The sequence below is a fragment of the Sus scrofa genome, chromosome 12 (genome assembly GCF_000003025.6).
Source record: "Sus scrofa isolate TJ Tabasco breed Duroc chromosome 12, Sscrofa11.1, whole genome shotgun sequence".
NCBI lineage: Eukaryota > Metazoa > Chordata > Mammalia > Artiodactyla > Suidae > Sus > Sus scrofa.
In genome coordinates this window covers 14414553-14440913 of record NC_010454.4, presented here as the reverse complement: position 1 = coordinate 14440913, position 26361 = coordinate 14414553, and the positions used below count along the sequence as shown (strand labels likewise).

The window sequence follows — 26361 nt, the reverse complement described above, 5'->3', positions numbered from 1 at the left end:
TATCCAAACTGGGCACATGGGGCTACTGAGTCTTGAAATGTAGCTAATCCAGACTGATGCACTGTGTGAGTGCTAAACAAGCCCCTGACTTCAAATACTTAGTTTAAAAGAAACAACGTGATTACTTTAAATTGATGTCATGTTGCAATGAAGATAGTTAAGATACACTGAATGAAATAAAACACAGTATTAGGCTTACACTGTGTTTCTATTCGGCAGTGCTGATCTAGACCTAGAAGAAGGTAGAGCAATGTATTTAAAATCTGAAGGAAAAGTAGGAAGCTCCCTGGTGGTCTAGGGGTTATCTGGTGCTTTTACCACTGCAGCCCAGGTTCAACCTTTGGTCTGGGAACTGAGATCCCACATTAAGAAACTGTACGCCGCAGCCAAGAAAAAAAAATTAAAGAAAAGTTATGTCTCACCTTCTAGAAGTCTATACTCAAACTACCAATCAAGTAAGATGACAAAATATATTTTCAGGTAAGATCTCAAAGAAATTTTCCCCATCGTTGTACTCTTTCTCAAGATAATAATGGAAGACATTGGGAGGTAAACAAAAAAAGACAGTCATTGGACCTAGAAGAAAGAAAGAAATTCCCAACATAATGATAAAGGCAGTCCCAGGACAACTGCGCAGGAGGTCTTAGACACCCCTCAGCCCAGACTGAAGCAGAAGGACAGAGGCTCTAGCAGGGACATCTCCAAGAAGAAAACAAAGCCAAAGTTATCTCATACGGTGAACATATGCAGAGAGTTGTTCAGTACTGTAGGAGAGATTGTGAATTACTGAATGAGACAGATGGAAAACTAAACAAATGGCAAACAAAAGTTGTTGAGAAAGAAAATGTAATCATTGCACACCATGTGACTCAGTTATGAACATTACATGACCATGAAAACATAAACACAGAATAATGGTTTAGCCAAAAAGGTTCAGGAGAAGAAGAGGGGCATGTGGATGTTGTAAGAATGAGATGAGAGAGATGAGCTATAAAAGCTAAATCATATTCTTCAGCAGGAATTTAAAAATAATATAACGCTAAGTAAATATATACACTTATATTAAAACGCTATGAACAGGCATGATATCTAGAAACAAAAGAGAATTCTAAAACAGCCAAAGTCATTAAAAAGAGTTTTGCTTTGAGAATGGGAATCAGGTATAAGAATGGGATAGAGAACTGTCTTTTCCCATTAAAAACCTTACAGTGCCAAGGGAACAGTCCTAGAAAAGGCAAAAAAAGTCAAAAACAACAACAACAAAAAAACCTTACAGTATCATTTGCCTTTTTAAAAAGGTACATGTGCCACTATGATTAAAATAAAAGTGAGAAGGAATGATCCATGTAAGAAACAAGAGGAATGCCTATGAGTGTACTCCAATTATGATTTCCGATTGTATACTCATAACTGACCTAAAGTGAAGTAGCATCTTTATTTGATTGAAAAAAAGATTGGGGGGTTGCTCTATACTGTGTATACATTCTATTTTTTTTTTTTTTTTGGTCTTTTTGCTATTTCTTGGGCCGCTCCTGTGGCATATGGAGGGTCCCAGGCTAGGGGTCGAATTGGAGCTGTAGCCGCCGGCCTACACCAGAGCCACAGCAGTGGGATCCGAGCCACATCTGCAACCTACACCACAGCTCACGGCAACACTGGATCCTTAACCCACTGAGCAAGGCCAGGGCTTGAACCCGCAACCTCATGGTTCCTAGTCAGATTCGTTAACTACTGCGCCACGACGGGAACTCCTACATTCGATTCTTCATGGGCTTATTAAGGACACTTCATCTTCTAAAACCAGCAATCAATGGGCCAAAATGCCTTCACACCAGGTTTTGTACCCCTCGGTGAGGACCAAATACACCACAGATCAAACACAGATTTCAGTGACTCTTTTCAAAGACTATATCAAATAATAGTGATTCTGTATTTTATTTCAAATAAATTGTTGAAACCTACAGGTCATAATGCTGATTCCACTTTGGATCGAGTGTATTCTTCACAGTATCTGTAGAATGGCACTGCCCAGATCCATCAACCACCACCTTAGCAAATGGATCAGGAAGTCCTGTGGAAAAAGAGGGAGTTTTTTTTTTTAATTAAAGAATATTTTGAAATGGAAGATATATTACTGATATAAAGATTAATATTTGCTATAAAACTCCATTCTTAAATTAAAAAAATAACATTAAGCTATAAATGAACAAGTGGTCCATTCTAAAACTAAGATTACAGTAATTTCTACATATGCCCCAAACTACATTTTTTATTGCTCCTGTCTCAAAACACCTTCAACTTAAACTACTTCATAATGTAGAAGTTATCACAGATCTTTACCAGTCTTTGCCCCCAGAAAGGTGAATGCTTAAAATATTCCTGGCTCTCTTGGAGCTTTCCCAAGGTTTCCCAGAGTACCTCATTTAAGGAGAGAGAGCTTATTAAATAAAGTTTTCACACAGGAACACAGGCTACAGAGAAATCACATTAGCCAAAAAGTTTTACCAAGTAATTACCATGAGGGATGAGAAATTGAAACAAAACAAATCTAATACCTTGCCTTAAAAGAGTTTACTATCTAACTAGGGAAATTAAAAAGCGAAAAGAAAGAAAGAAAAATTGTGGACATCATAATGAATTGGAGAAAAGGGAGGTGTCAAAATGACACATTTTTAGACGTTCCCTGTGGCTCAGTGGGTTAAAGATCTGGCATTGTCACTCCTGTGGTGTGGGTTCAATTCCTGGCCTAGGAACTTCCATATGATGTGGGTATGGCCAAAAAAAAAAAAAATTTACACATTTTCTATACTGAAAGACAATGATAGTAGCACTGAAAAGGGACAATTAAGTGAGGCTAGCTTGAGAAAGAAAAATACCAAGTGCCATTCTTCTAACACTGAATTTCGGATGATATCCAGGCATTCCTTTTGAAATGTTTGTATTAAAAGTCACTGAATATGGAGTTCCTGCCATGGCACAGGGGTTAAGGATGCAGTGTTGTCACTGCAGCTGCTGTGATGTGGGTTTGATCTCTGGCCTTGGAACTTCCATCTGCCATGGACGTGGCCAATAAATACATAAATTTTTAAAAACTGCTTCATTAAAAAAAAAAGTCAGGCTGGAGAGGTAAATTTTTGGTTAACTGCTCAAAGCTGATAAGGGTAGACAGCTAATTAAAGTTATTAAAAATAATACATCCCTTTCTTTTAAAAATATATAAACAAACATTTATGTAAAAAAGTTCTTTGGGGAGTTCCTGTCATGGCTCAGCAGTTAACGAAACTGACTAGCATCCATGAGGACGCAGGTTTGATCCCTGGGCTTGCTCAGTGGGTTAAGGATCTGGCATTGCCATAAGCTGTGGTATAGATGGCAGATTTGGCTCAGATCCCTGAGCTGCTGTGGCTGTGGCATAGGCTGGCAGCTACAGCTCTGATTTGACCCCTAGCCTGGGAACCTCCATATGCCACGGGTGCGGCCCTTAAAAAAAAAAAAAAAAAAAAAAGTCTTTGGGTATGTCGTCTTAAACATTTCCAGATGGAATAAAAATAACAGTAACAACAAAAACAATAAAACCTCTTAATAAACAAGTTTTTGACTGGACCGATTATAAAGAGAACACTAAACACTTACAATACTATGTCAGGCACTATTCTAAATGTTTAACATATGTTAAATCTCTTAATCCTCAAAATTACCCTGCAGGGTAAATACTACTATTATACTGACAAGGAATGAGGTACAAAGGAGGTTAAATAACTGCCCTGAGGTCACACAGTAGTAAGGGGTAGAGCCAGGGTCTAAAGTTAGATTCTAAACCCACACGCACAATCTGGTTCTTGATTTCATGCTCTTACCATGATGCTGTGTCACACCTCTTGGTACTATTCAGCTTAACAGTGAGTATAAGAGCTCAGAAAGGCAGGAAAACAATTTTTCTTCCCTTTTTAAGGGGATGGAACTCATTTGGGCTTACAAACGACAAATAGGAAGAGTCCTAAGGAGAGTATGACAGTATTTGAAGAGCTCTGAAGAGTCTAATCAAAGCTTTTGTGCTAAGGCATAAAAGTAAATACTGCTGGAAAGGTAAGACTGATCTGATCTAGCAAGAGAGGCTTAAAAGTAGGAAAATAAAGGCTTGGAATGATTTAAGTAGAGAACAGGGAGCCATGTAAGATTCCTGAGCATGGCTATAAATAAACTGTCATTTTTATCATTAAAGGTATTCAAAGAAGGAAAGGTTAGAAGCACAGAGAAGCTGTTGTCTTGTAAGCTTCATACAGTAGGATAAGAACAGTAAGATAAGTAGAATTTTAAAAGTCAGGGGAAGAAGGTGGAACTAAAAATGTTAGAGACCAAAATGACAATTTAGATGTCAGATATATTGGGATAGGGTAAATTTCCTATAGACAGCTAAAAAATATTAAAACATGACATTGGTTAAGTGTTAATAATTGCAGAAACTTTATACCTTGATATTTATACTTTTTTTTTTTTTTTTTTTTTTTTTTAGGGCTGCACCTGTGGCAAATATAAGTTCCCAGGCTAGGGATCTAATCAGAGCTACAGCTTCTGGCCTATGCCAGAGCCACAGCAATGCCAGATCTGAGCTGTGTCTGCAACCTACATCACAGCTCATGGCAACACCAGATCCTTAACCTACTGAGTGGGTCAGAGATCCAACCTGCATCCTCATGGACACTAATCTGGTTCATTTCTGCTGAGCCACAACAGCAACTCCCCATATACTCATTTTTAAGTCAAGATACTAACTGGTCAAGATTCAAGGCCAGACAGAAATCACCCAGCCAGTTCTCCAATTCCATGATTCTGCAATCTGTCAACTTCAAAAAATGAAAGAAGACTAATATTTAAGAATGTTAAGTGTTCAAGAAGAAATCTGGCAGGTTAGGATATCAATTTATTTAACTCTATCATTTTTTTTTTTTTTTTTTTTTTTGTCTTTTTGTCTTTTGTTGTTGTTGCTATTTCTTGGGCCCTCCCGGGCATATGGAGGTTCCCAGGCTAGGGGTGAATCGGAGCTGTAGCCACGGCCTACACCAGAGCCACAGCAACGGGGATCCGAGCCGCGTCTGCAACCTACACCACAGCTCACGGCAACGCCAGATCGTTAACCCACTGAGCAAGGGCAGGGACCGAACCCGCAACCTCATGGTTCCTAGTCGGATTCATTAACCACTGCGCCACGACGGGAACTCCAACTCTATTATTCTTGAAGTTTAGCCTTATTCATAGTAGTATTTCAATAACACCTAATCATTTGCAAATGTGTTTAATGGAGGAATACTTTTCCTTACACCTTCAGTAATGTTAAGTATTTTTTTCCTGGGAGGAATTCATTTTATCTTTTTCTTTTTATTCTACTATCTAAACAAATAAACAAGTAAATGTCCATCCGTAAGCAAAAGCAAACAAAAACCACATTTCTGGCTTTCCTTTACATGTTATTTTTAACTAGTTCAAGAATTAGGACTAAGAAAAACAACTTTTTCCACACACAAGTCACTAGGTGTGGCTTCCAGATGCTTAAGTACCAAAGTCTAAAGCTCCATCCTCCTATGTTTCTCTTCTGCTAAGTAATACAAAATACAAGCTCCAGGCACTAACAAAAAACACCTAGGTTTCAACTTACCTCATCATATTACACAAGAATTTAACTTGAGAGCCAAGTTGCTCTAGTGTGGTCAGAAACTACCAAGTTTTCAGAAGTTAGTGAGACCTCTAGTGGTAAAAGGAAGTAACTTAAGATTTTTTTTTAATTAATTAATTAATTATTTATTTATTGTCTTTTCTAGGGCCACACCCTCAGCACATGGAGGCTCCCAGGTGAGGGGTCGAATCAGAGCTGTAGCCGCTGGCCTACACCAGAGCCACAGCAACTCGGGATTCAAGCCTCGTCTTCGACCTACACCACAGCTCACAGCAACGCTGGATCCTTAACCCACTGAGCAAGGCCAGGGCTTGAAGCCGCAACCTCATGGTTCCTAGTCGGATTCATTAACCACTGAGCCACAACGGGAACTCCAGTGTTCTGTTTTTAAAAATTTCTCAATTCTCTCTATCATTTCTGAGTCATATAAAACAGGTAAAGCTCAGGAATTTCCTCACTGCACTAATGCACTTATGAGCTGTAAATAATAAAACGAAAACTTCAACTTAAAAATTAATTACTTACCAGAGAAAAATAAATATTTATTTATCTGCTTTTTAGGGCCGCACCCAGCGGCATATGGACGTTCCCAGGCTAGGGGTCGAATCAGAGCTACAGCTGGCCTACACCACAGCCACAGCAACACAGGATCTGAGCCTCATCTGTGACCTACACCATACCTCATGGCAATGCTAGATCCTTAACCCACTCAGCGAGGCCAGGGATAAAACCTACAACCTCATGGTTCCTAGTCAGATTCATTTCTGCTGCGCCACGACAAGAATTCCAATCTTTATTTTTGGGGAAAGAAAAAGAACATTCAACTAACCATGTTGGAGCTCAGTGACTTCAATTTGGCCCCTATACAACACCTTAACAAAGTATCTTACATTCAAAACTTTATTTAAATGTTGCAAAAAAGACAGGGGAGCTCCTTTGCACAGCAGGTTAAGGACCCAACATTGGCATGGCAGGGGCTCAAGTCACTGCTGTGGTGTGGGTTTGATCCCTGGCCTGGGAACTTCCATATGCCGCATACAGCCAAAAAAGAAAAAAAAAAAAAAAAGAGAGACAATGATCGTAGTTACATGGAAGTTAATGGTAGAATATAGATGATGGGTATTCATTGTGAAATTCTTTATATGATCCTATATGTTCGAAATTTTTCCTGCCAAAATTTTTGGGAAAAGGGTAAGTAACTTATTTTCAAAAGCTAATGAGCGTGAAAATAATTCCAAAAAATGAGTTAGCAAAACTTTTCTCAGCAAGGGTAGATACCCTAGAATATAACAGTATTATCTCAAATTATATAAATTATTCTACAAAAGATAACACAGGGCAGCGCATTTTCCCCCTATAATTAAATATCTATACTATCAGCCTATTGCTTATGCTTCACATTAAAATTACATTTCTCGGAGTTACTGTTGTGGCTCAGCGGTTAACGAACCTGACCAGCATCAATCGCAACGTGGGTTTGATCCTGGCCTCGCTCAGTGGGTTAAGAATCCGCTGCTGCGTGTAGGTTGCAGAGGCACCTTGAATCTGGCATTGCTGTGGCTGTGATGTAGTCCAGCGGCTACAGCTGTGATTGGACCCCTAGCTTGGGACCCTCCACATGCCGAGGGTTCAGCCCTAAAAAGACAAAAAAAATAAATAAAATAAAATATCTCATTCCATATGATTTAAACTGATGTACAAGCAAAAACAACCAAAAATATCAATGATGATTGCATTCTGATCAATAAACACACATTTCACTCAAATTTAATTAAGAGGTTTAGGAAGTATTATTTAATTCTTTCTTTGAAATTAATGTGGGCAGGAGTTCCCATCATGGCACAGTGGAAACGAATCCGACTAGGAACCATGAGGTTGTGGGTTCGATCCCTGGCCTCACTCAGTGGATTGAGGATCTGGAGTTGCTGTCAGCTGTGGTGTAGGTCGAAGATGTGACTTGGATCTGGCATTGCTGTGGCTGTGGCGTAGGTCGGCAGCTGTAGCTCTGATTCAACCCCTACCCTGGGAACCTCCATATGCCATGGGTGCAGCCCTAAAAAAGACCAAAAAAAAAAAAAAAAAAAAGACATTAATGTGGGCAAACTTCAACTTATAAATCAATCAAAAATAAATATGAGTCTACCACAACGGGAGGACCTGTCAGCATGAACCTGAAGTATATTCTATCTCTGACTGAGTCTCTCCTGAAGGCCTCAGGATTGGCTTTTCTGTTTTCCTTTCCACGGCCATCAAGCGTTTTTTGCATTCTGGATTTTAAAGATAATCACAGTTTCCCCTAGTTTTCTTATTCCTGAAGCAAGCTCACAACTTAAGAATTTTTATCAAGTTTTATTGCTTAAATCAATAAAAAGGGGAAAAATTCCTTCTATCCCTTTTTTCCACATACAATTTAAGAACAGATAAAAGATCATATAATTGATAATAACCAGCTCTCAGGGGGTTACAAAGAATTAAAGTAAGATTCCTCTAGATTTCCTAGGGAAACTGAGACAAGGACATCTAATATTCTATTGAAGAAGCTGTGCCCCAGGACCCTAGAGGGAGGAAAATAATTTGGGAAGGAAGACTAAGAGACAAAACTAAAGAGTGTGTCTTTAAAACTAGAGCAGCTATCTTGGGTATAAAAGTAGCTCTAAAAGAGTGCATTCCTCACTTTTCTCCTTTTTCTCCTTGTCACCTGCCTATCCGATCCTACTGGCCACTCTGCAGTCCTCCTAAGATAAAGCCCACTTCAGATCAACCTTCCGGAGGGTAAAAGGAGTATTATACATTGGTTACTAGGTTATTAGCAACAGTGATGAGAGAAGCAGTTCAGCAGTAGCCTGTGCAGAGGACATTAATGATGGGAGCAACAGGAGAGACAACTGGTCTCTCCTCCTGTGACATGCTGTGAGGAATAGGGTATGTGGCAGGACATAAATTGGAAATTGCTTAATTATGTCCCAAATTATCGTATTTAATTGCTTTCCCATTTAAGCACAGATATCATCATTTTTAAATTATATAGTTTATATTATTTTATAAACTTTAATTCGGGTTCTACTTAGGAAGACTGGAAGTAATAAAATTTCAACTGGGATGAATTAAGTATGATTTAAAAATATATCAAGAACTTGTTACCTCTTTTAATCAAACCTTTGAAAATTAACCAACTCAAATTAAATTAGAGAGCACACATAAGCCCATTTTTGCTGGCTAGTAGGACTTGAATTTAAAAATCTGGAGTTCCTGTTGTGGCTCAGTGGGTTAAGAACCAAATAGTGTCGGGGAGGATGCAGGTTCCATCCCTGGTCTCACTCAGTGGGTTATAAGGATCCAGCGTGCAGCTCAGATTCTACAACTAGCCTGGGCATTTCCATATGCCCCAGGTGCAGCCATAAAAAGAAAAAAAAAAAAAATATATATATATATATAAAATGAACTCCTCTATTTCTACCTTCAATTTTTTATATATCTTTGTTGGCTAAGACTTCTTTTTTTATGCTAAAAACTGTATTATTTTACTCAGTAATTTAAAGCTAATGTGAAGGATAGTATTACAGGGTAGAGATTTTATGGAGCTTTATATGGAAGTTCCTAGGGCAGGGGTCTAATTGAAGCTGCAGCTGTGACTACACCACAGCAACACCAGATCTGAGCCGCATCTTCGACCTAAGCTGGCTGCAGCTTATGGCAACACTGGATCCTTAACCCACTAAAGTGAGGCCAGGGATAGAACACACATCTTACAGAGACAATATTGGGTCCTCAACCTACTAAGCCACAACAGGAATTCCTATATGGTAGAGATTTTAGACAAACATGAGGGTACTTCCAAATCCTCCCTCACAAAACTTTATCCTAAATAAAGCCACGCCAAAAAAATTCACAACAGATTGGCAAAGAGACTGCAAATACAGGAACTAAATGTCTGTTTTGGAGTCTGAGACATTAAAAGCTTCTACAATCAAATGTGGTAGATATTTCTTTCCTATACTCTGGAAATTCCAAGCAGGATGAATGACTTCTCTACCTTCCAAAACTCCTGAATGCATGGGTAAAATTTCCTACAAAATGTTAGGGGAAAAAAAGTGTTTACAAAATAACCTCAAACCTTAAAGAAATCTAGTAGTATGCACACCTTCAACATACATTATATACTCTTGAACATACATACCTGTGCACACGCATGCATGCACACACACTTCACACCAATATGTGTGGGAGGGGTAGATAAAGGGAAAGGGGCTAAGGCTAAAAGAGCACAAAATCCTCCTTAAAAAATGAGATTCCAAAAGGCTCTGAATCAAAGAGTTCATAAAACAACATTGAGTGTATTTCTGAGAAATCCCTAAACCAAATAATTTTGAAAATGCTATGCTAAAAAAAAAACTACACACAATGTACAAAACAAAGTTAATTTACTTACGGAAAAAATCCTTTTTCACCAAGTTTTTTGCACAGAGTACTGTAAAGGAAACAAAAAATACATGAGAAACATTAAAATGGTGAGACTGCAGTGTTAAAGTTTCACCTTAAGTCACTGAAAACACCAGTGGATAATAAACACTAACTACAGCAAGAGATGAAATATGATCACAACCTCTGACTAAAGACTAGCAAAAGAAAGATGAACCTAATCACCATTAATGGCTGAAGGCAATAAAGTTTATAAATCTGGTATTCTAATACCAACCAATTCCCATCTTCCATCAAGATCTAGTCTCAGAGTAGCTTGGTGGAAAGGGAAAAATAGTTCTTAAGAAGGAAATATTTAAATTGGAGTTGATATGTTTTTTTAAAGGTAAAATAATTTTATACTGAAGAGGATTATAAATAAAACAAAGCTTTATTTACTTTGGCCATGTCTGTGGCATGAGGAAGTTCCCAAGCCAGAGATGGAACCTATGCCACAGCAGAGGGAATGCCAGTTCCCCAACCCACTGCACCACCAGGGAACTTCAAAACAAAGCTTTATTTTTTAAAAAATAACATTCTGTTATTTACTCTCATCTAAACTCCACAGAAACTTTAACAGGAGAGATAAATTACCTTTTTCTAAATCATCAGGCTCAATGACAAGAAAGATCTACTATATTTTCTAAAAATTACAAGTTAGGGAGTTCCTGTCGTGGTACAGTGGTTAACAAATCCGACTAGGAACCATGAGGTTGCAGGTTCGACCCCTGGCCTTGCTCAGTGGGTTAAGGATCCAGCGTTGTCATGAGTTGTGGTGTAGGCTGCAGACGAGGCTTGGATCCCGAGTTGCTGTGGCTGTGGTGTAGGCTGGCAGCTGTAGCTCTGATTCAACCCCTAGCCTGGGAACCTCCATATGCTGCAGGAGCGGCTCAAGAAAAGGCAAAAAGACAAAAAATAAAATAAAATAAAAATTACAAGTTAATTTACTGAGCTAGATATCCCAAATCCACATTCTCTGGATTACCCTGCATTACTCATAAGGTGATGGATGCACAACCTTATGAATATATTAAAACAATTGAACTGCACACTTTAAAGGGATGAATTTTACAGTATGTGAATTATTATATGTCAATTTACAAATCAATGCTTATATAGAGTCATGACTTCTTTTATTCAAACTTGTTACAAAAGGGAAACTACCAATTTCCATATATTTGTATTTTAATTTATAAAATATCTATGAAAGCAATGTTTGGTTAACATTAACTGGAAGTGTTACATTTATTGACAGTTACAATTATTAGAAGTTTAGTGTACAAAAACTCATTTAATATAACAAACCTTGGGAATAAGTCTAAATACAATTAATCACTTTAAAAGTACAAATGAAAATAATTTTGAAGACATGCAATTAGTAAATGAATAAAATCATTAAGAAAACACAAGAAACTAATTTACTAGTCTGAGTCTCTTAGGCCCTGTTTTAAAAACAGTTTTGTTTTTAAAATCATAAACACTCAAGCCTGGAAACCAAGGCCATACCTCAGAGTACCAAATCAGAAGAATTCCTTCCTAAACTTTTGTTATCATCATATAAACTTAATACTCACGATCAATACATACACCTTGCATACACAAATCCAAATTATAATCTCTAGTACTGATAAAGTATTCATGATTTTTAACCACCATCCCATGATTCAAAAAACTAAATAATTGCACATTCTATTTCAGAGCAACAGAAAATATATGAGAAATCTTCCAACTTCTTATCACCAAACCTACAAACATACTGTTTTTGACACCCATTCTTTTTTCTTGCTTCCGCTATGCCCACTCTCCGTTCTAACACCATCCTTGCACCTGTGTTGTAGATCTCATACTCAACCCACCACTTTCTCAAGAACTTGTCCCTCCAGTTCCTCTACTGATGGCCTCCATCAGTATTTACACACAGTCAAGTCTTGCCCATGCCTCCTCACTCCAGCCATCGTCCTACTTCTTTTCTTTCAAAGCTGAACTACTTAAAAAAAAAAAAAAAAAAAAAACTTGGGAATTCCCATCGTGACTCAGTGGTTAATGAACACGACTAGCATCCATGAGGATGTGAGTTTGATCCCTGGCCTCGCTCAGTGGGATAAGGATCCAGTGCTGACGTGAGCTGTGTGGTGTAGGTCACAGACGTGGCTCGGATCTGGCGTTGCTGTGGCTGTGGTGTAGGCCGGCAGCTACAGCTCCAAATGGACCCCTAGCCTGGGAACCTCCATATGCCTCGAGTGCAGCCCTAAAAAGACAAAGACAAAAAAAAAAAAAACAAAAAACCAAAAACCAAAAAAAAAAATACAAACACCCACTACACTTTGTGACTCCACTTCTTTATCTCCCATTAATGCCTCAATCCACTGCAATTTGATTTCCCCTCTTATCAAAACCCTAGGGACCTAATTACTAAATCCATCCAACGGACACTTTTCATCCTTTATTGCATTTGACTTGTGAGGGATATTTGCCACTACTGACTCCTTCCTCTTCTGGAAACTCTCTCCTTTTGGTTTTTGGGTTTTGTTTAACACATTCACCTGGTTCTACACAAAGCATAAAACTTATTCTAAGTCTTCTTTGCCAGATCTTTTTCCTTTGCTCCACTCATGGAAGTTGAGGTTCTTCAGGGCTTTGCCTTAGATCCTCTTTCACTCTATGACCTTAGGAACACAGATGCCCATCCTGTAAACCTTGGGAAGTCAGTGATCAGACCTGCATCCTCATGGATCCTAACTGGGTTCATTACTGGTGAGCCAGGACAGGAACTCCCAATCTCACCACTTCTATTCACCAAAATTTTGAAGTCCTGGCCATAGCAATCAGACAAGAAAAAGAAATAAAGGTACCTATATTGGAAGCAAAGAGGTAAAACTGTCATTATATGCAAGTGATATGATACTATATATAGAAAAACCTAAGACACCCACACAGAAAAATACTAGAACTGATAAATTCAGCAAAGGAGCAGGATACAAGATTGACATACAAAAATACGCTGCATTTCTGTACACTGACAATGAAATATCAGATAGGTAAAGAAAAACCAACTCTTTTTTAAAATTGCATCAAAAGATAAAATACTTAGGAATCAACCTGACCAAGGAAGGAGGTAAAAGACATACACTGAGAACTATAAAATACTGACAAAGGAAAATGAAGATGATTCAAAGAAATGGAAAGCTATCTCATGTTCTTGAATTTGAAGAATTAATATTGTTAAAATGTCCATACCACCCAAAGGAAACTATAAATTGAACGCAATCCCTATCAAATTAGCCATGCCATTTTACACAGAGCTAGAACAAATAACTCTAAAATTTATACAGAACCGTAAGAGACCCAGAATTGCCAAGAAATCCTGAGGAAAAAGAACAAAGCTAGAGGCATAATCCTCCCAAACAGCAGACAATACTACAATGCTACAGTAATCAAAACAGTGTGGCTGTGGCACAGTGGGTTAAGAATCCAACTCTAGCAGCCTGGGTCACTGCAGAGGTACAAATTCACCCCCCAAGGAGTTCCTGTCATGGCGCAGTGGTTAACGAATCCAACTAGGAACCATGAGGTTGCGGGTTCGGTCCCTGCCCTTGCTCAGTGGGTTAGCGATCCGGCGTTGCCGTGAGCTGTGGTGTAGGTTGCAGATGTGGCTCGGATCCCGCACTGCTGTGGCTCTGATGTAGGCCGGTGGCTACAGCTCCGATTAGACCCCTGGCCTGGGAACCTCCATATGCCACGGGAGCAGCCCAAGAAATGGCAAAAAGACAAAAAAAAAAAAAAAAATTCACCCCCCAACCTGGAACAGCGAGTTAAAGGATCCAGTGCTGCTGCAGTTCTGGCATAGGTCACAGCTGGCACTCAGATTCAATCCCTAGCCCAGGAATTCCCATATGCCATGAGTGCAGCCATTAAAAAACAAAAAAACAGTGGTAGTAGCACAAAAACAGACATATGGATCAATGGAACAGAATAGAGAGCCCAAAATAAAACTCGCACACCCTTCAGTCAATTAATCTTCAACAAGAGAGGCAAGAATATACAATAGAGGAAAAATGGTCTCTTTGGCAAGTGGAATTGGGAAAGCTGGAGAGCCACATGTAAACCAATGAAATTAGAACACTCCCTCACACTATACACAAAAATAAATAAAAAATGGCTTGAAGGAGTTCCCGTCGTGGCACAGTGGTTAACGAATCCGACCAGGAACCATGAGGTTGTAGGTTCAGTCCCTGCCCTTGCTCAGTGGGTTGACGATCCGGCGTTGCCGTGAGCTGTGGTGTAGGTTGCAGATGCAGCTCAGATCCCGCATTGCTGTGGCTCTGGCATACGCCGGAGGCTGCAGCTCTGATTTGACCCCTAGCCTGGGAACCTCCATATGCTGTGGGAGCGGCCCAAGAAATAGCAAAAAGACAAAAAAAAAAAAAAAAAAAAAGGCTTGAAGACTTAAATATAAGATATGACACCATAAAACTCCTAGAAAGGCATGTAGGCAAAATATTCTCAGATATAAATTGTACCAATATTTTCTTCCGTCAGTCTTGCAATAGAAATAAAAACAAAAATTAAACAAATTGGACCCAATCACCTGGGAATTCCCATCGTGGTGCAGCAGAAACGAATCTGATTAGGAACCATGAATCAGATCCCTGGCCTCACTCAGTGGGTTAAGGATCCGGCACTGCCCTGAGCTGTGGTATAGGTCACAGATGCAGCTCAACTCTGACGCTGCTGTGGTGTAGGCTGGCAGCTGTAGCTCCAATCAGACCCCTAGCCTGGGAACCTCCATATGCCACGGTCGCGGCCCTAAAAAGACAAAAAAATTAAAGTAAAATAAACAACCCAATCAAAAAATGGGCAGAAGACCTACAGAGACATTTTTCCAAAGAAGACATACAGACATACATAGGCATATGAAAAGATGCTAAACATCACTAATTATTAGAGAAATACAAATCAAATCTACAGTGAGGTTATCACCTCACATTGGACAGCATGGCCATCCTTAAAAAGTCTACAAACAATAAATGTTGGGGAGGGTATGGAGAAAAGGGAACTCTCCCACACTGCTCATAAAAATGTAAATTGATACAGCCACTATGGAAAACAGTATGAATCCCCAAAAGTTTAAAAATAAAGAGTTGTGATATGATCCAGAAATCTCACTCTTGGGCATAAATCTGGATAAAACTCTTAATTTGAAAAGATACATGTGTCCCAATGTTCACAGCAATGCTATTTACAATAGCCAAGACATAGAAGCAACCTAAATGTCCAACAGATGAATGAATAAAGATGGTATGGTATATATACAGTGGGATACTATTCAGCCATAAAAAAGAATGAAATAACTCCATCTGCAGCAACATGGATGGAGAGATTATTATACTAAGTGGAGTAAGTCAGAAAGAGAAAGACAAATCCCATTATGATATTACCTATTTGTGCAATCTAAAATATGACACAAATGAACTTATTTACAAAACAGAAACAGACTCAGACACAGAAAACAAATTTATGGGAGGAAGGATAAATTAGGAGTTTGGGATTAGCAGATACAAACTACTATATATACAATAGATAAACAATAAGGTTCTACTGCATAGCACAAGGAACTATATATTCAATATCTTGTAATAAATCATAATGGAAAAAACAAACAAAAACATATAAAACTGTTATATGTAGGTGTATGGGGGGGGTCACAGTTTAACAATCTGATAAAGCTCCTTGTACCACCTCGAAAAATAAATTTGAAGAGCCAATCTTCCACACATTCTCCCTGGTTTTCACCATTTTGATGACAACTAAGTTTATAAACCCAACTCTGAGCTCTCTTCTGAACTCCGGGTCAACACAGGGACACTAAATATGCCCTCAAATTAAAATCACCATCCTCCCCTCCCCCAAAACTGCTTCTCCAGTTTACTTTCTTTCACTAAAGAGTGTTGTCTCTACTCCACTGCCCCAGTCAAAATACACCATAACAACTTTCACTACTCCTACCCCTCTCCACCTCCTGGCAATTACCAGTTCTAATCGACTCTGACTCTGAAATATTCTTCATCTGTCCACTTCTATTACTAATGCCACCACCCTAGTTCAGGCCATCATCAACTATTGTCTAGGTCATTACAACCTCCCAATCCCCTGCCTTAAGCCTCAACTTCCTCCAATCAGTTCTCACATTGAACTTAACGTAATGTTTCTAAAAATATGATTTAATTCTTTCTATCAATTTCCTCTCCTAATAACATTCCAAAACAGCTTAAAACATTTCTCAAAACAGTCTTTCCACCTGTGCTCTGGGTCACATACCCAACCTACCACTTTCTCAGGAACCTTGTCTCTCTTATCTCTTTTACTGACCTCTACACCCTTAGAATACTGCCAAGATCTTCAAGCCCAAAACCTATTGGTTTACAAGCCCTTCAGGCATGGGTCCTGCTTACCTCTGACCTCATCTTCCATGACCACCCCTTTCCTCCAAGTACCCAAGTCCAGATTCCAGCTACACTAAACTTTTACTTTCTCAAATATATTCCATCTCTCACCCAAAGGCTTCATCTACCATACCCTTTGCCTGGAACATTTTCCCCAGACTTCTTCACCTACTCATCTTTTAGGTCTCAAAAGGGAAGTAAGCTTTTTAGAACATATTTCTTTTAAACTTCTGCCCACCTGTATTTTCAAGGAAGCACAAATTTAATCACAGGCACTCATCACACTTTATTATTATAATTTTTCAAGTTCAGATGGGAGTTCCCGTCATGGCTCAGTGGTTAACGAATCCAACTAGGAACCATGAGGTTGCAGGTTCGATCCCCGGCCTTGCTCAGTGGGTTAACGATCCAGCGTTGCCGTGAGCTGTGGTGTAGGTTGCAGACGAGGCTCGGATCCCGCGTTGCTGTGCCTCTGGTATAGGCTGGTGGCTACAGCTCCGATTCGACCCCTAGCCTGGGAACCTCCATATGCCATGGGAGCGGCCCAAGAAATGGCAAAAAGACAAAAAATAAAATAAAGTTTAGAATGTTGCTTATAACCATGGAGGTGGTAAACTCCATTCAACACAAATCATGTCTGTATCATTTCTATCTCCAACACCAAACAAACAGTGTGCCAGGCATCTGACGGATACTCAGTAAACTTATGAGTAAACTCCAAAATAACTTCATTGAAAGGGGGACTTTTTATACTATCTGACAGACTACCAATCTGCAAGTAATCCTAAATTGGATTTATGAAACCTTATTTTTATCATTTCCCTTTATTAAAACATACGCATCAGGTCAAATTTGACAAATTTTCTTTTAATCACAAATAAGATATTGCTGATACATGACTAAGCTTCTAAAGGGTGACTGAAAAATCAAAAGAACAAAAGAACTTTATAGTCAGGTTCAAAGTTTATAAGGAGAAATTGAATTTTAGTAACCCAGAGACTAAGGAAGATTAACACAGAAGAAACAAGATTAACTTAAAACAAAGAAATAAAACAAAGAAATATCAACATTTGTCAGACTAACTTCAACACCAGATCTCAACAGCTACTGACAATTTTTGTTTTTTGGTGGTTTTTTTTTTTGTTTTTGTTTTTTTTGTTTTTTGTTTTTTTTTGGCCACATCCATGGCATATGGAAGTTCCCAGGCTAGGGGTCAAATCGGAGCTGCAGCTGCTGGCCTACACCACAGCCACAGCAACACAGGATCTGAGCCCCATCTGTGACCTATACCACAGCTCACAGCAACGCAGGATCCTTAACCCACTGAGTAATAAGGCGAGGGATCAAACCTGCATCCTCATGGACAGTAGTTGGGTTCATTACCACTGAGCCACACGGTGAACTCACCAACAGTTTTTAAATTACTTTACACCCCAAAAGTAAAAACTCAAATTTATACATCTTAAAAGGAAACTGTCAAGCATCATTTGAGATTTGGTAACTTATTTGCATGAATAAATTATTATCCCTTGGAGCCTTTACTGTCCTTTTTCTTGGGAATGTATTCTAGGTACTAGACTCACAGCCCATTGCTCTTTCCATCCTCAGTATCAATTATAGGAGCTCATTAAATGCTCAATGAATTAATGAATTTTATTAGGACAAACTCCTATTTGTCACCATAACAAATTCTCAATTAAAGAGGTATAGGAGTTCCCGTCGTGGCGCAGTGGTTAACGAATCCGACTAGGAACCATGAGGTTGCGGGTTCGGTCCCTGCCCTTGCTCAGTGGGTTAACGATCCGGCGTTGCCGTGAACTGTGGTGCAGGCTGCAGACGCAGCTCGGATCCCGCGTTGCTGTGGCTCTGGCGTAGGCCGGTGGCTACAGCTCCGATTAGACCCCTGGCCTGGGAACCTCCATATGCCGAGGGAGCGGCCCAAGAAATAGCAACAACAACAAGAGACAAAAAGACACACACACAAAAAAAAAAGAGGTATATATCAGAATCTCCTTAAAAATGTATGCATAATATTATAATGTGATTTTTATATTTGTAGTGTTAATTTTACATTTATATTTGCATGAATTTATATTTGCAAATGTATCATTTTTTCTGTAATAGAAACTAGAGAGTTGGGCCAATATTGGGGATTGTGGTGCTAGGGAAGTGTAGCAGTACAAAGAACTTCCATTTCTGTTTTCTAAATGATTACTATAGGAGAGAAGTAAAAATTCTGTTGAGAAACACTGAACTAAATTAGAGGAAGGGACTAGCAGGAGAGAAACTTTTTAAGGTGAATGGGGCCAGAACAAAGGCTAAGGCATGCAGACTTTCTCCTATACCACTGCCAGTATTTCAGTATTTTTAATGTTTAGCATGCTTTATATGGAAGGAATACATACAGAAAAGTGCAGAAGCCTTAGGAATGTAATTCAATGAACTTTCACTAATTTCTGTACTAAAAACATTACACGAGACTCCAGCTATTTGGCAGCCACATACCAATTTTGCATAATGTTAACTACGAATGTGGCATTACACCAGCACAGTACCATTACTTCACGTTATATGAGGGACCATGTCTCACCCAGACTGTAGATTTGGCCCTAGATTAATTTTACAAGACTAATTTGATGATGTTACTGTCTCAAATTTCTTCAAAGCATTTCCTGTTCTTAAGTCTACATTCCCAAAACCTAGCTTCTTCTAGCTATTCTATTCTTCAGCAGACAGATTTGAAAAAGGTAGAGGAGATAATCAAAATAACCTAAGGTCAGCCTTGCTGGTAAACTGGTAACTCCTATTTCACACACAAGCAGATGTGACTGTCTTGAGATGCTTAATGAGAAGGGAACACTGTGCATTCATGCTTTCATTCAACATTTCCTGAACACCCACTTTATGCCAAGTGCAATAATAGATAATGCAGATAAAAAGATAAACGCCCTCAAATCTTGCAGGTTGGACACAAAGTTAAATATCATGCCATAAATGCTTTTGTTTTCTCAAGAAATATTTTTAAACTACACACAACTCTCCTTTAGTATACTTTATTTGAGGCAGTGACTGGAGGAAACTATTTGCAGAAGTGCAGATGCAATAAATATTACCACTTCATTTAAATCATTAATCTCTTTTTCTGGTTGGAAAGAAGCTATCTATATGCAATGCACTAATAATACCAGAGTATAAATCCTAACTGTAGAAAGAGAATGCTATTGCTGTTCTCACTGAGTTGTACTCATAATGAATAGCTGCCTATGCTAAATCTGAATAAAACTCCCAACTGCTCAGTATGTTCTTGCCAAAAATTTCCCTTCCTCCTCCAGATTGGAGTTGCATTCCAATTACACTGCTGATTGGAATGAGGCTGCCTGAAAGAAAGAAAGAAAGAAAAAAAAACAAACCACTCAAACATCCCAACTCTCTTCACCCCACAAAAACAGATTTTATAATATAGTACTCTTTCTGCAAGTTGTACAGTCTATTTTTTTTGTACAGACTATTTTTGAACAGAGTACTCTGTATCTGCATTTATATTAACATTGTAAAATAAAACTGAAGTACAGAATAGCACCCCTATACAAATTCCAACAAGATGGCCTAGTGTTTAAAAGTGTCTACTAATACTTTCTGATGACAGTAATTTAGATCTTTCTGCTCCAAGAAAAAAACCTCTACCTCAAACTCCTGAACAAGAAATTCAAATTCTATTGAAAACTTGTACACGATTTTTACTTTTTTACACAATATAATTTTTATGTGTGTTTTAGTGTTGCCTGAAACAGGAGCACTAGACAAAGATTCGTGTTCAAGAATATTATCCAAAAAAGTATTACAAAATGCTATACTTAGCAAAATTAACTGATACAACCCTATTTGCACAATAATGAAATGGTTACAGATGACAAATAGCATGCTGAAATATCATACAGCCATTAACATTATGTGAATATTTACTGACAAGAAAATATTTCTTAATATGCTGTTAAAAGTCCATGGAGTAAATAATACATTAAATAAAAAGGAATTTTAGTAAGGAATATTAAAGACTAGAAAACATTTAATAAATATCTACTATGTGCAAGTGTATAACAACCACTCTCTGAAATTAAGCAGTAGGACTGCCTACCTTTTAGAGAAGAAATTGAGGTTAAGGCATAAAAGACTTGCCAAAGATTACCCTGTAAGTGCTAGAGTGGAGATATCTATTCAAATAATCTAAACACAGACCCCAGATTCCTAACCACTATGCATAGAATGAAACATAGGTAAGCTCCTACTTTTTAAAAGAACTTAACATGTTAAAGCAAATACTGGTAACAGAGGTTCACAAAAACGGTAGAAACCCAGGTTGCAGAAGGGCCTTCTTCAAAACATTAGCAATTTCCCACCTTTAATAGATACAGTTTACTCTTACAATCACATTAGACCAGTTTTAACTCAATATCTTGCTACAGGGCCATTTAATCAAAGAATTTTAGGCAATTCATTTCATGCATGTTACAAAACAAACTAGGCCTCTGAGCTGTAACAATGTATTTAGTACTTGGCAGGTAATTTAATTAGTATATAGATGAAGTATAAAATATACAGGTTCTACCAAAATGAGATGCACATGCTTACTTTTTTAAAAACGTCAGCATTGGAGTTCTTGTTGTGGCGCAGCGGAAATGAATCCAACTAGGAACCATGAGGTTGTGGGTTCGATCCCTGGCCTCACTCAGTGGGTCAAGAATCTGGCATTGCCATGAGCTGTGGTGTAGGCCACCAAATCAGCTCGGATCTGGCACCGCTGTGGCATAGGCTGGCAGCTGTAGCTCCAATATGACCCCTAGCCTGGGAATCTCCATATGCCACAAGTGCAACCTTAAAAAATAAAAAGCGGAGTTCCCATCGTGGCGCAGTGGTTAACGAATCCGACTAGGAACCATGAGGTTGCGGGTTCAGTCCCTGCCCTTGCTCAGTGGGTTGACGATCCGGCGTTGCCGTGAGCTATGGTGTGGGTTGCAGACTCGGCTCGGATTCCTGTGGCTCCGGGCGTAGGCCAGCGGCTACCGCTCCGATTTGACCCCTAGCGTGGGAACCTCCATATGCCTCGGGAGCGGCCCAAGAAATAGCAAAAAAAGACCAAAAAAAAAAAAATTAAAAAATAAAAATAAAAAGCACACACACACACACACAAAAGTGAGCATTTAAATATTTCACCAAAGGCAGTTTCTCAAGTTAACCAACTGAAAATGACCTTTCTAGTTCACTCATATCAAACAACTTTTAGGTAACTACATTGAAAAATTTTTTCAAACATATTACTATTTTGCTCAAAAAAAACTTTCTAAACTAGTATCCTTTTTAACTGAATAAAACTGAAACAAGATGAGAGTGCACAAATTAAGTTTTTTTTAAAATTTAGTGCAGGGGACTTCCCATCATGGCTCAGTGGTTAACGAATCTGACTAGCATCCATGAGGATGCAGGTTCGATCCCTGGCCTTGCTCAGTGGGTTAAGGATCCGGCATTGCCCTGAGCTGTGGTATAGGTCACAGACGCGGCTCAGATCCTGCATTGCTATGGCAGTGCCACAGTCCAGCAGCTATGGCTCTAATTCAACCCCTAGCCTGGGAACCTCCATATGCAGCCCTAAAAAGCCAAAAAAAAAAAAAAAAAGCAAACTTTTTCAATACAAAAACAATGATCTACTTTGACATGATAAGTGTAGATATTATTTCTTCTAGCCACAACTGTAAATTTTTACCTTATAATAATCATGGTAAGTTTAAAATAAAGCTTCTCTTACAAACATAATCAAGTTCTGGCATAAATTCACATGTTTAAAAAAAAAAAAAGATTTTGCTAAAGCCAAACAACACCTTCAGCACGAAATAAATGTAAAGCATGTAGCCTAGATACTTGGCATGCAGTAAGCACACCACTACAGAAGCTGCTATTGTAAGAAACTATCTGAAAGCATTTCTGCTACCTTAAATTAGGATAAATTTAATCATAAAGACAAATTATTTATCCAATTTGATGATGAAAATACATAAAAGCACTGTCCTCCACTCCTAAGAACTGTAAATGCGCTATGATTTAAGGATTTCCAATGCTGTCTACAAGCTATCAGGCTAGTACTGTTGGAGATAGCCATTGCCCCTTCTCAGCTGGACACTTTCATTCAGAGACCCACTTCATAACTGGTGGCTGCTCAAGAGATTGCTTTAGCATATCAAAACTTAACCACACAATAATTTACTTTCTTCATTGAAACACGAAGAGATGGAAATCTCATTATAAAATTCAAGTACTTAGTTGCAACGAAGCCTGAACACTATTCTATGTGTAGGGGAAAAGTTTTGTCACTCTCTGGCCACTCCCAAGTTTCTCTCCTTTACCCTCTTTTTCCAGAGACACTCATAGAGACAGCATAGTATAGTGTTAAGCTATAAGCATTATGTAAAGTTAAACACTTAGAGTAAGAATGCCTGGGTTTGAATTGTGCTGTCACTTATTGCGACCCGGAGTAACTACTTAATGATTCTTTATTTCAGACATCTCATCTGTAATGATGAGGATAGGAAGCAGCCTCACGGTGTTTATTTTAAAGATTAAATAAACTGAAATACCTAAAACACCTGGAACAGTACCTGGTATACAGCCAATGCTCAATAAATACTGGGTATTATTATTCTTTCTAAAGTTTCTAATAAAATTAATCCACCAGGTTGCAAGCATCTTAAATAGCAAGAAAAGGGTCTTCTCAAAACCTGGTGAGAAGCCTGTTGTAGTTCAGGCAGCTGTAATAAATACCATAGACTGGATGGCTGAAATAACATTTATTTCTCACAGTTCTGAGGCTGGCAAGTCCAAGGTCAGGGTGTCAGCAGATGCAACGTCCAGTGAGAGCCCCCCTCTTGTTTTGCAGACAGCCACCTCCTTGCTGTGTTCTCACATGGCCAAAAGAAGCATCATCTTTTTTGAAGGGCACTAATCCTTAATCCCAATTTTGAGAGCTACACCTTTATGACGTAATTACCGCCAAAATGCCCCACGTTTTTATACCATCATATTGGGAATTAGGGCTTCAACATATGAAATATGGGGGTGAGGTGGGGCACAAAGACACATACATTCAGGCAATAACAAAGTTTATGAACTCAGCAAGATTTCAGTAACTTGATGAGTCTCAATCTGTATGTCTAGCCTCACTCCTCTCTCAAACTCCAAGTCCACATTTCAATTGCCTGCCACACATACTCACATGGATACCTCACCAGCACTCCAAATTATATGCATCCAAAATTGAATTAATCAGCTTCCCTACTGAACCAACTCTTCTTCCTTTGACCTTCCTAGTTCTATGAACTGCACCACATGCTTCCAATCATCCAGAAAACAAATGTCTTTATCTTTCCCTCTCCCTGACCACCCCACATCTAAAGCAGTTGCCATATTATATCCAGTATCACATTATCTATTTCCACTTACAATATTCACAGTTAAAGAATATATCTAGAGTATTTTATAATGTGCCCACAAATCTTGTACAGTCTTTGCTTGTCCTTACAAGTTTGTGAGTTAGGTTCTAAAATCCACAGAAAGGGAAACTACAATTCAAGAATTGTGGCCTGCCCCAACCTGTCACCTAGAGTAAATGAGCTTAGGTGGTTTTGTGTATGTGTGTGTGTCTTTTTCGGGCCACACCCGCAGCATATGGAGGCTCCCAGGCTAGGGCAAAACTGGAGCTGTAACTGCTGGCCTACACCACAGCCACGCCAGATCTGAGCCATGTCTGCGACCTACACCACAGCTCACAGCAACGCTAGAATCCTTAACCACCGGGCGAGGCTAGCAATCAAACCTGCATTCTCATGGATACTATTTCGATTTATTTCAGAAATTTATTTCAGATTTATTTCGAGTGAGCTATGACAGGAACTCCTAAGCTTAGGTATTTTGAATCCAAACTTCATCTTCCTTTTCTAGAGATTCCTCACTCTGAAGCTGTCAATGATTCCTACTTTTTCCTCTCATTAATCCCAATATTGAAATTTACCATCCTCTTTGTCCCCTAAAATAAGCCCAGGACTTTTCTGCCTTTGCCTTTATTCCAAATACTGCCCCGCTCCAGGAGTTCCCATTGAACCCGACTCGTATCATCAGGACTCGGGTTTGATCCCTGGACTTGCTCAGTGGATTAAGGATCCTGCATTGCCATGAGCTGTGGTGTTGGCCACAGACATGGCTCAGATCCTGTGTTGCTATGGCACAGGCCAGCTGCTACAGCTCCAATTTGACCCCTAGCCTGGGAACTTCCAAATGCTGCCAATGTGGCCCTAAAAAGACAAAACAAAACAAAAAACCCCAAACAAAATAAACTCCCCCCATCCCAAGTGCTATTATTGTAACTACTAATCCTCAAAATCCTATCCATTCATCAAATTTCAACTCTGTGTGAAAACTTTTCTGTTTCTCCTTTTTTACAATCTGATTTTGATCTTTGTGAACTTCCAATACTGACTTGACTTGTTTTGTATGCCCCCTCTCACTTTGCTTAAAGTTATTCACATGTTGTCTTACCCTTCCCTTTATGTCCCATTATGCTGTAAATTTCTTGAAGACAAAGTCTAACTTATTTTTAACTTACAGTTTATTATATATTATATGCACTCAAATACTTGATAAATCAATGAAAATCCTTCAAAAACTACTGATGACGTACAAGGATGAGCAAACTAAAAGGTAAATGATAAAACTTACTCCTTGCTTCTCCTAACCTAGTTTTTGTTCAAAAAATCTTTTTGTTCAAACCAGGATGGCTTCCTCAACCATCTATAAGCACTCTGTTTTCCCAAGTGGTCCAACTGCCTTTTGGAGCCCTTTCCTAATAACAGATCTCACTGAGCTTTCACTCCCACACACAATAAGAAGGTATATTCTTATGTAACATTCTCCAAATTTATTAATCTATTTCTGTAACAGAGGAAACAAGGATAAGCTCCCTGGTCATCTGCATTCTCCCAGGCTCTAAAAACTATAGTCATTCAAATACCTGATGACTTGTTCCAATAGAACAAGGTGCCAAAGATATTTAGTTTCCCAAATTAGCTCCATTTGTAAACAGAGGTTACTAGCATAAATAGGAAAGAAGACTGCAACTACAAAAAACACTGTAATTAAAATAAGAAAATACTTCTATATGACTTCATACTTTTGAAATATCTCCAGGGTTTGTTGGTGATTACTAAATTTAATAAACTTTCCATTTTAATCTGATTTATAGAGTAATCTGATTTATAGAGAAGTTATAAAGATTGTCCTAAAATTTTTCATTACTGTATTTTTCACAATTTAATCAATCTCATTAAGTTCTCATTTTATTCAGATTTCCTTAGTTTTCACATAATGTCTTTTACCTAAGAGTCCTCTGAGGGTACTACATTTCATTTAGTCATCATGTCTCCTTAGGCTCCTCTTGTATGTGACAGTTTTATCAGACTTTGTTATGATATGCATGACCTTGAGAGTCTTGAGGAATATTGGTCAGGTGTTTTATAGAATGTCCCTTTATTTTTATTTTTACGTCTTTTTTTTTTTTTTTTTTTTTTTTTTGCCTTTTCTAGGGCCACTCCTGCAGCATATGGAGGTTCCCAGGCTAGGGGTCTAATCGGGATACGAACCACGCCTGCAACCTACACCACAGCTCACGGCAATGCCGGATCCCTAACCCACTGAGCAAGGCCAGGGATCGAACCCGCAACCTCATTGCTCCTAGTCGGATTCGTTAAC

At 38.7% G+C, this 26361-nt stretch overlaps 1 protein-coding gene across 2 annotated transcripts in view; it reads right to left on the bottom strand.

The window, feature by feature from the left end:
- Positions 1–26361, bottom strand: part of SMURF2 (SMAD specific E3 ubiquitin protein ligase 2) — a 123447-nt gene that overhangs the window by 51216 nt on the left and 45870 nt on the right. For both annotated transcript variants that reach the window (XM_021066753.1, XM_021066754.1), the window contains exons 2-3: positions 10101–10139; positions 1963–2071 (exon numbers count right to left, since the gene is read on the bottom strand). In XM_021066753.1, coding sequence (XP_020922412.1) covers positions 1963–2071; positions 10101–10139 — 148 coding nt within the window. The remainder of the gene's footprint in view (positions 1–1962; positions 2072–10100; positions 10140–26361) is intronic.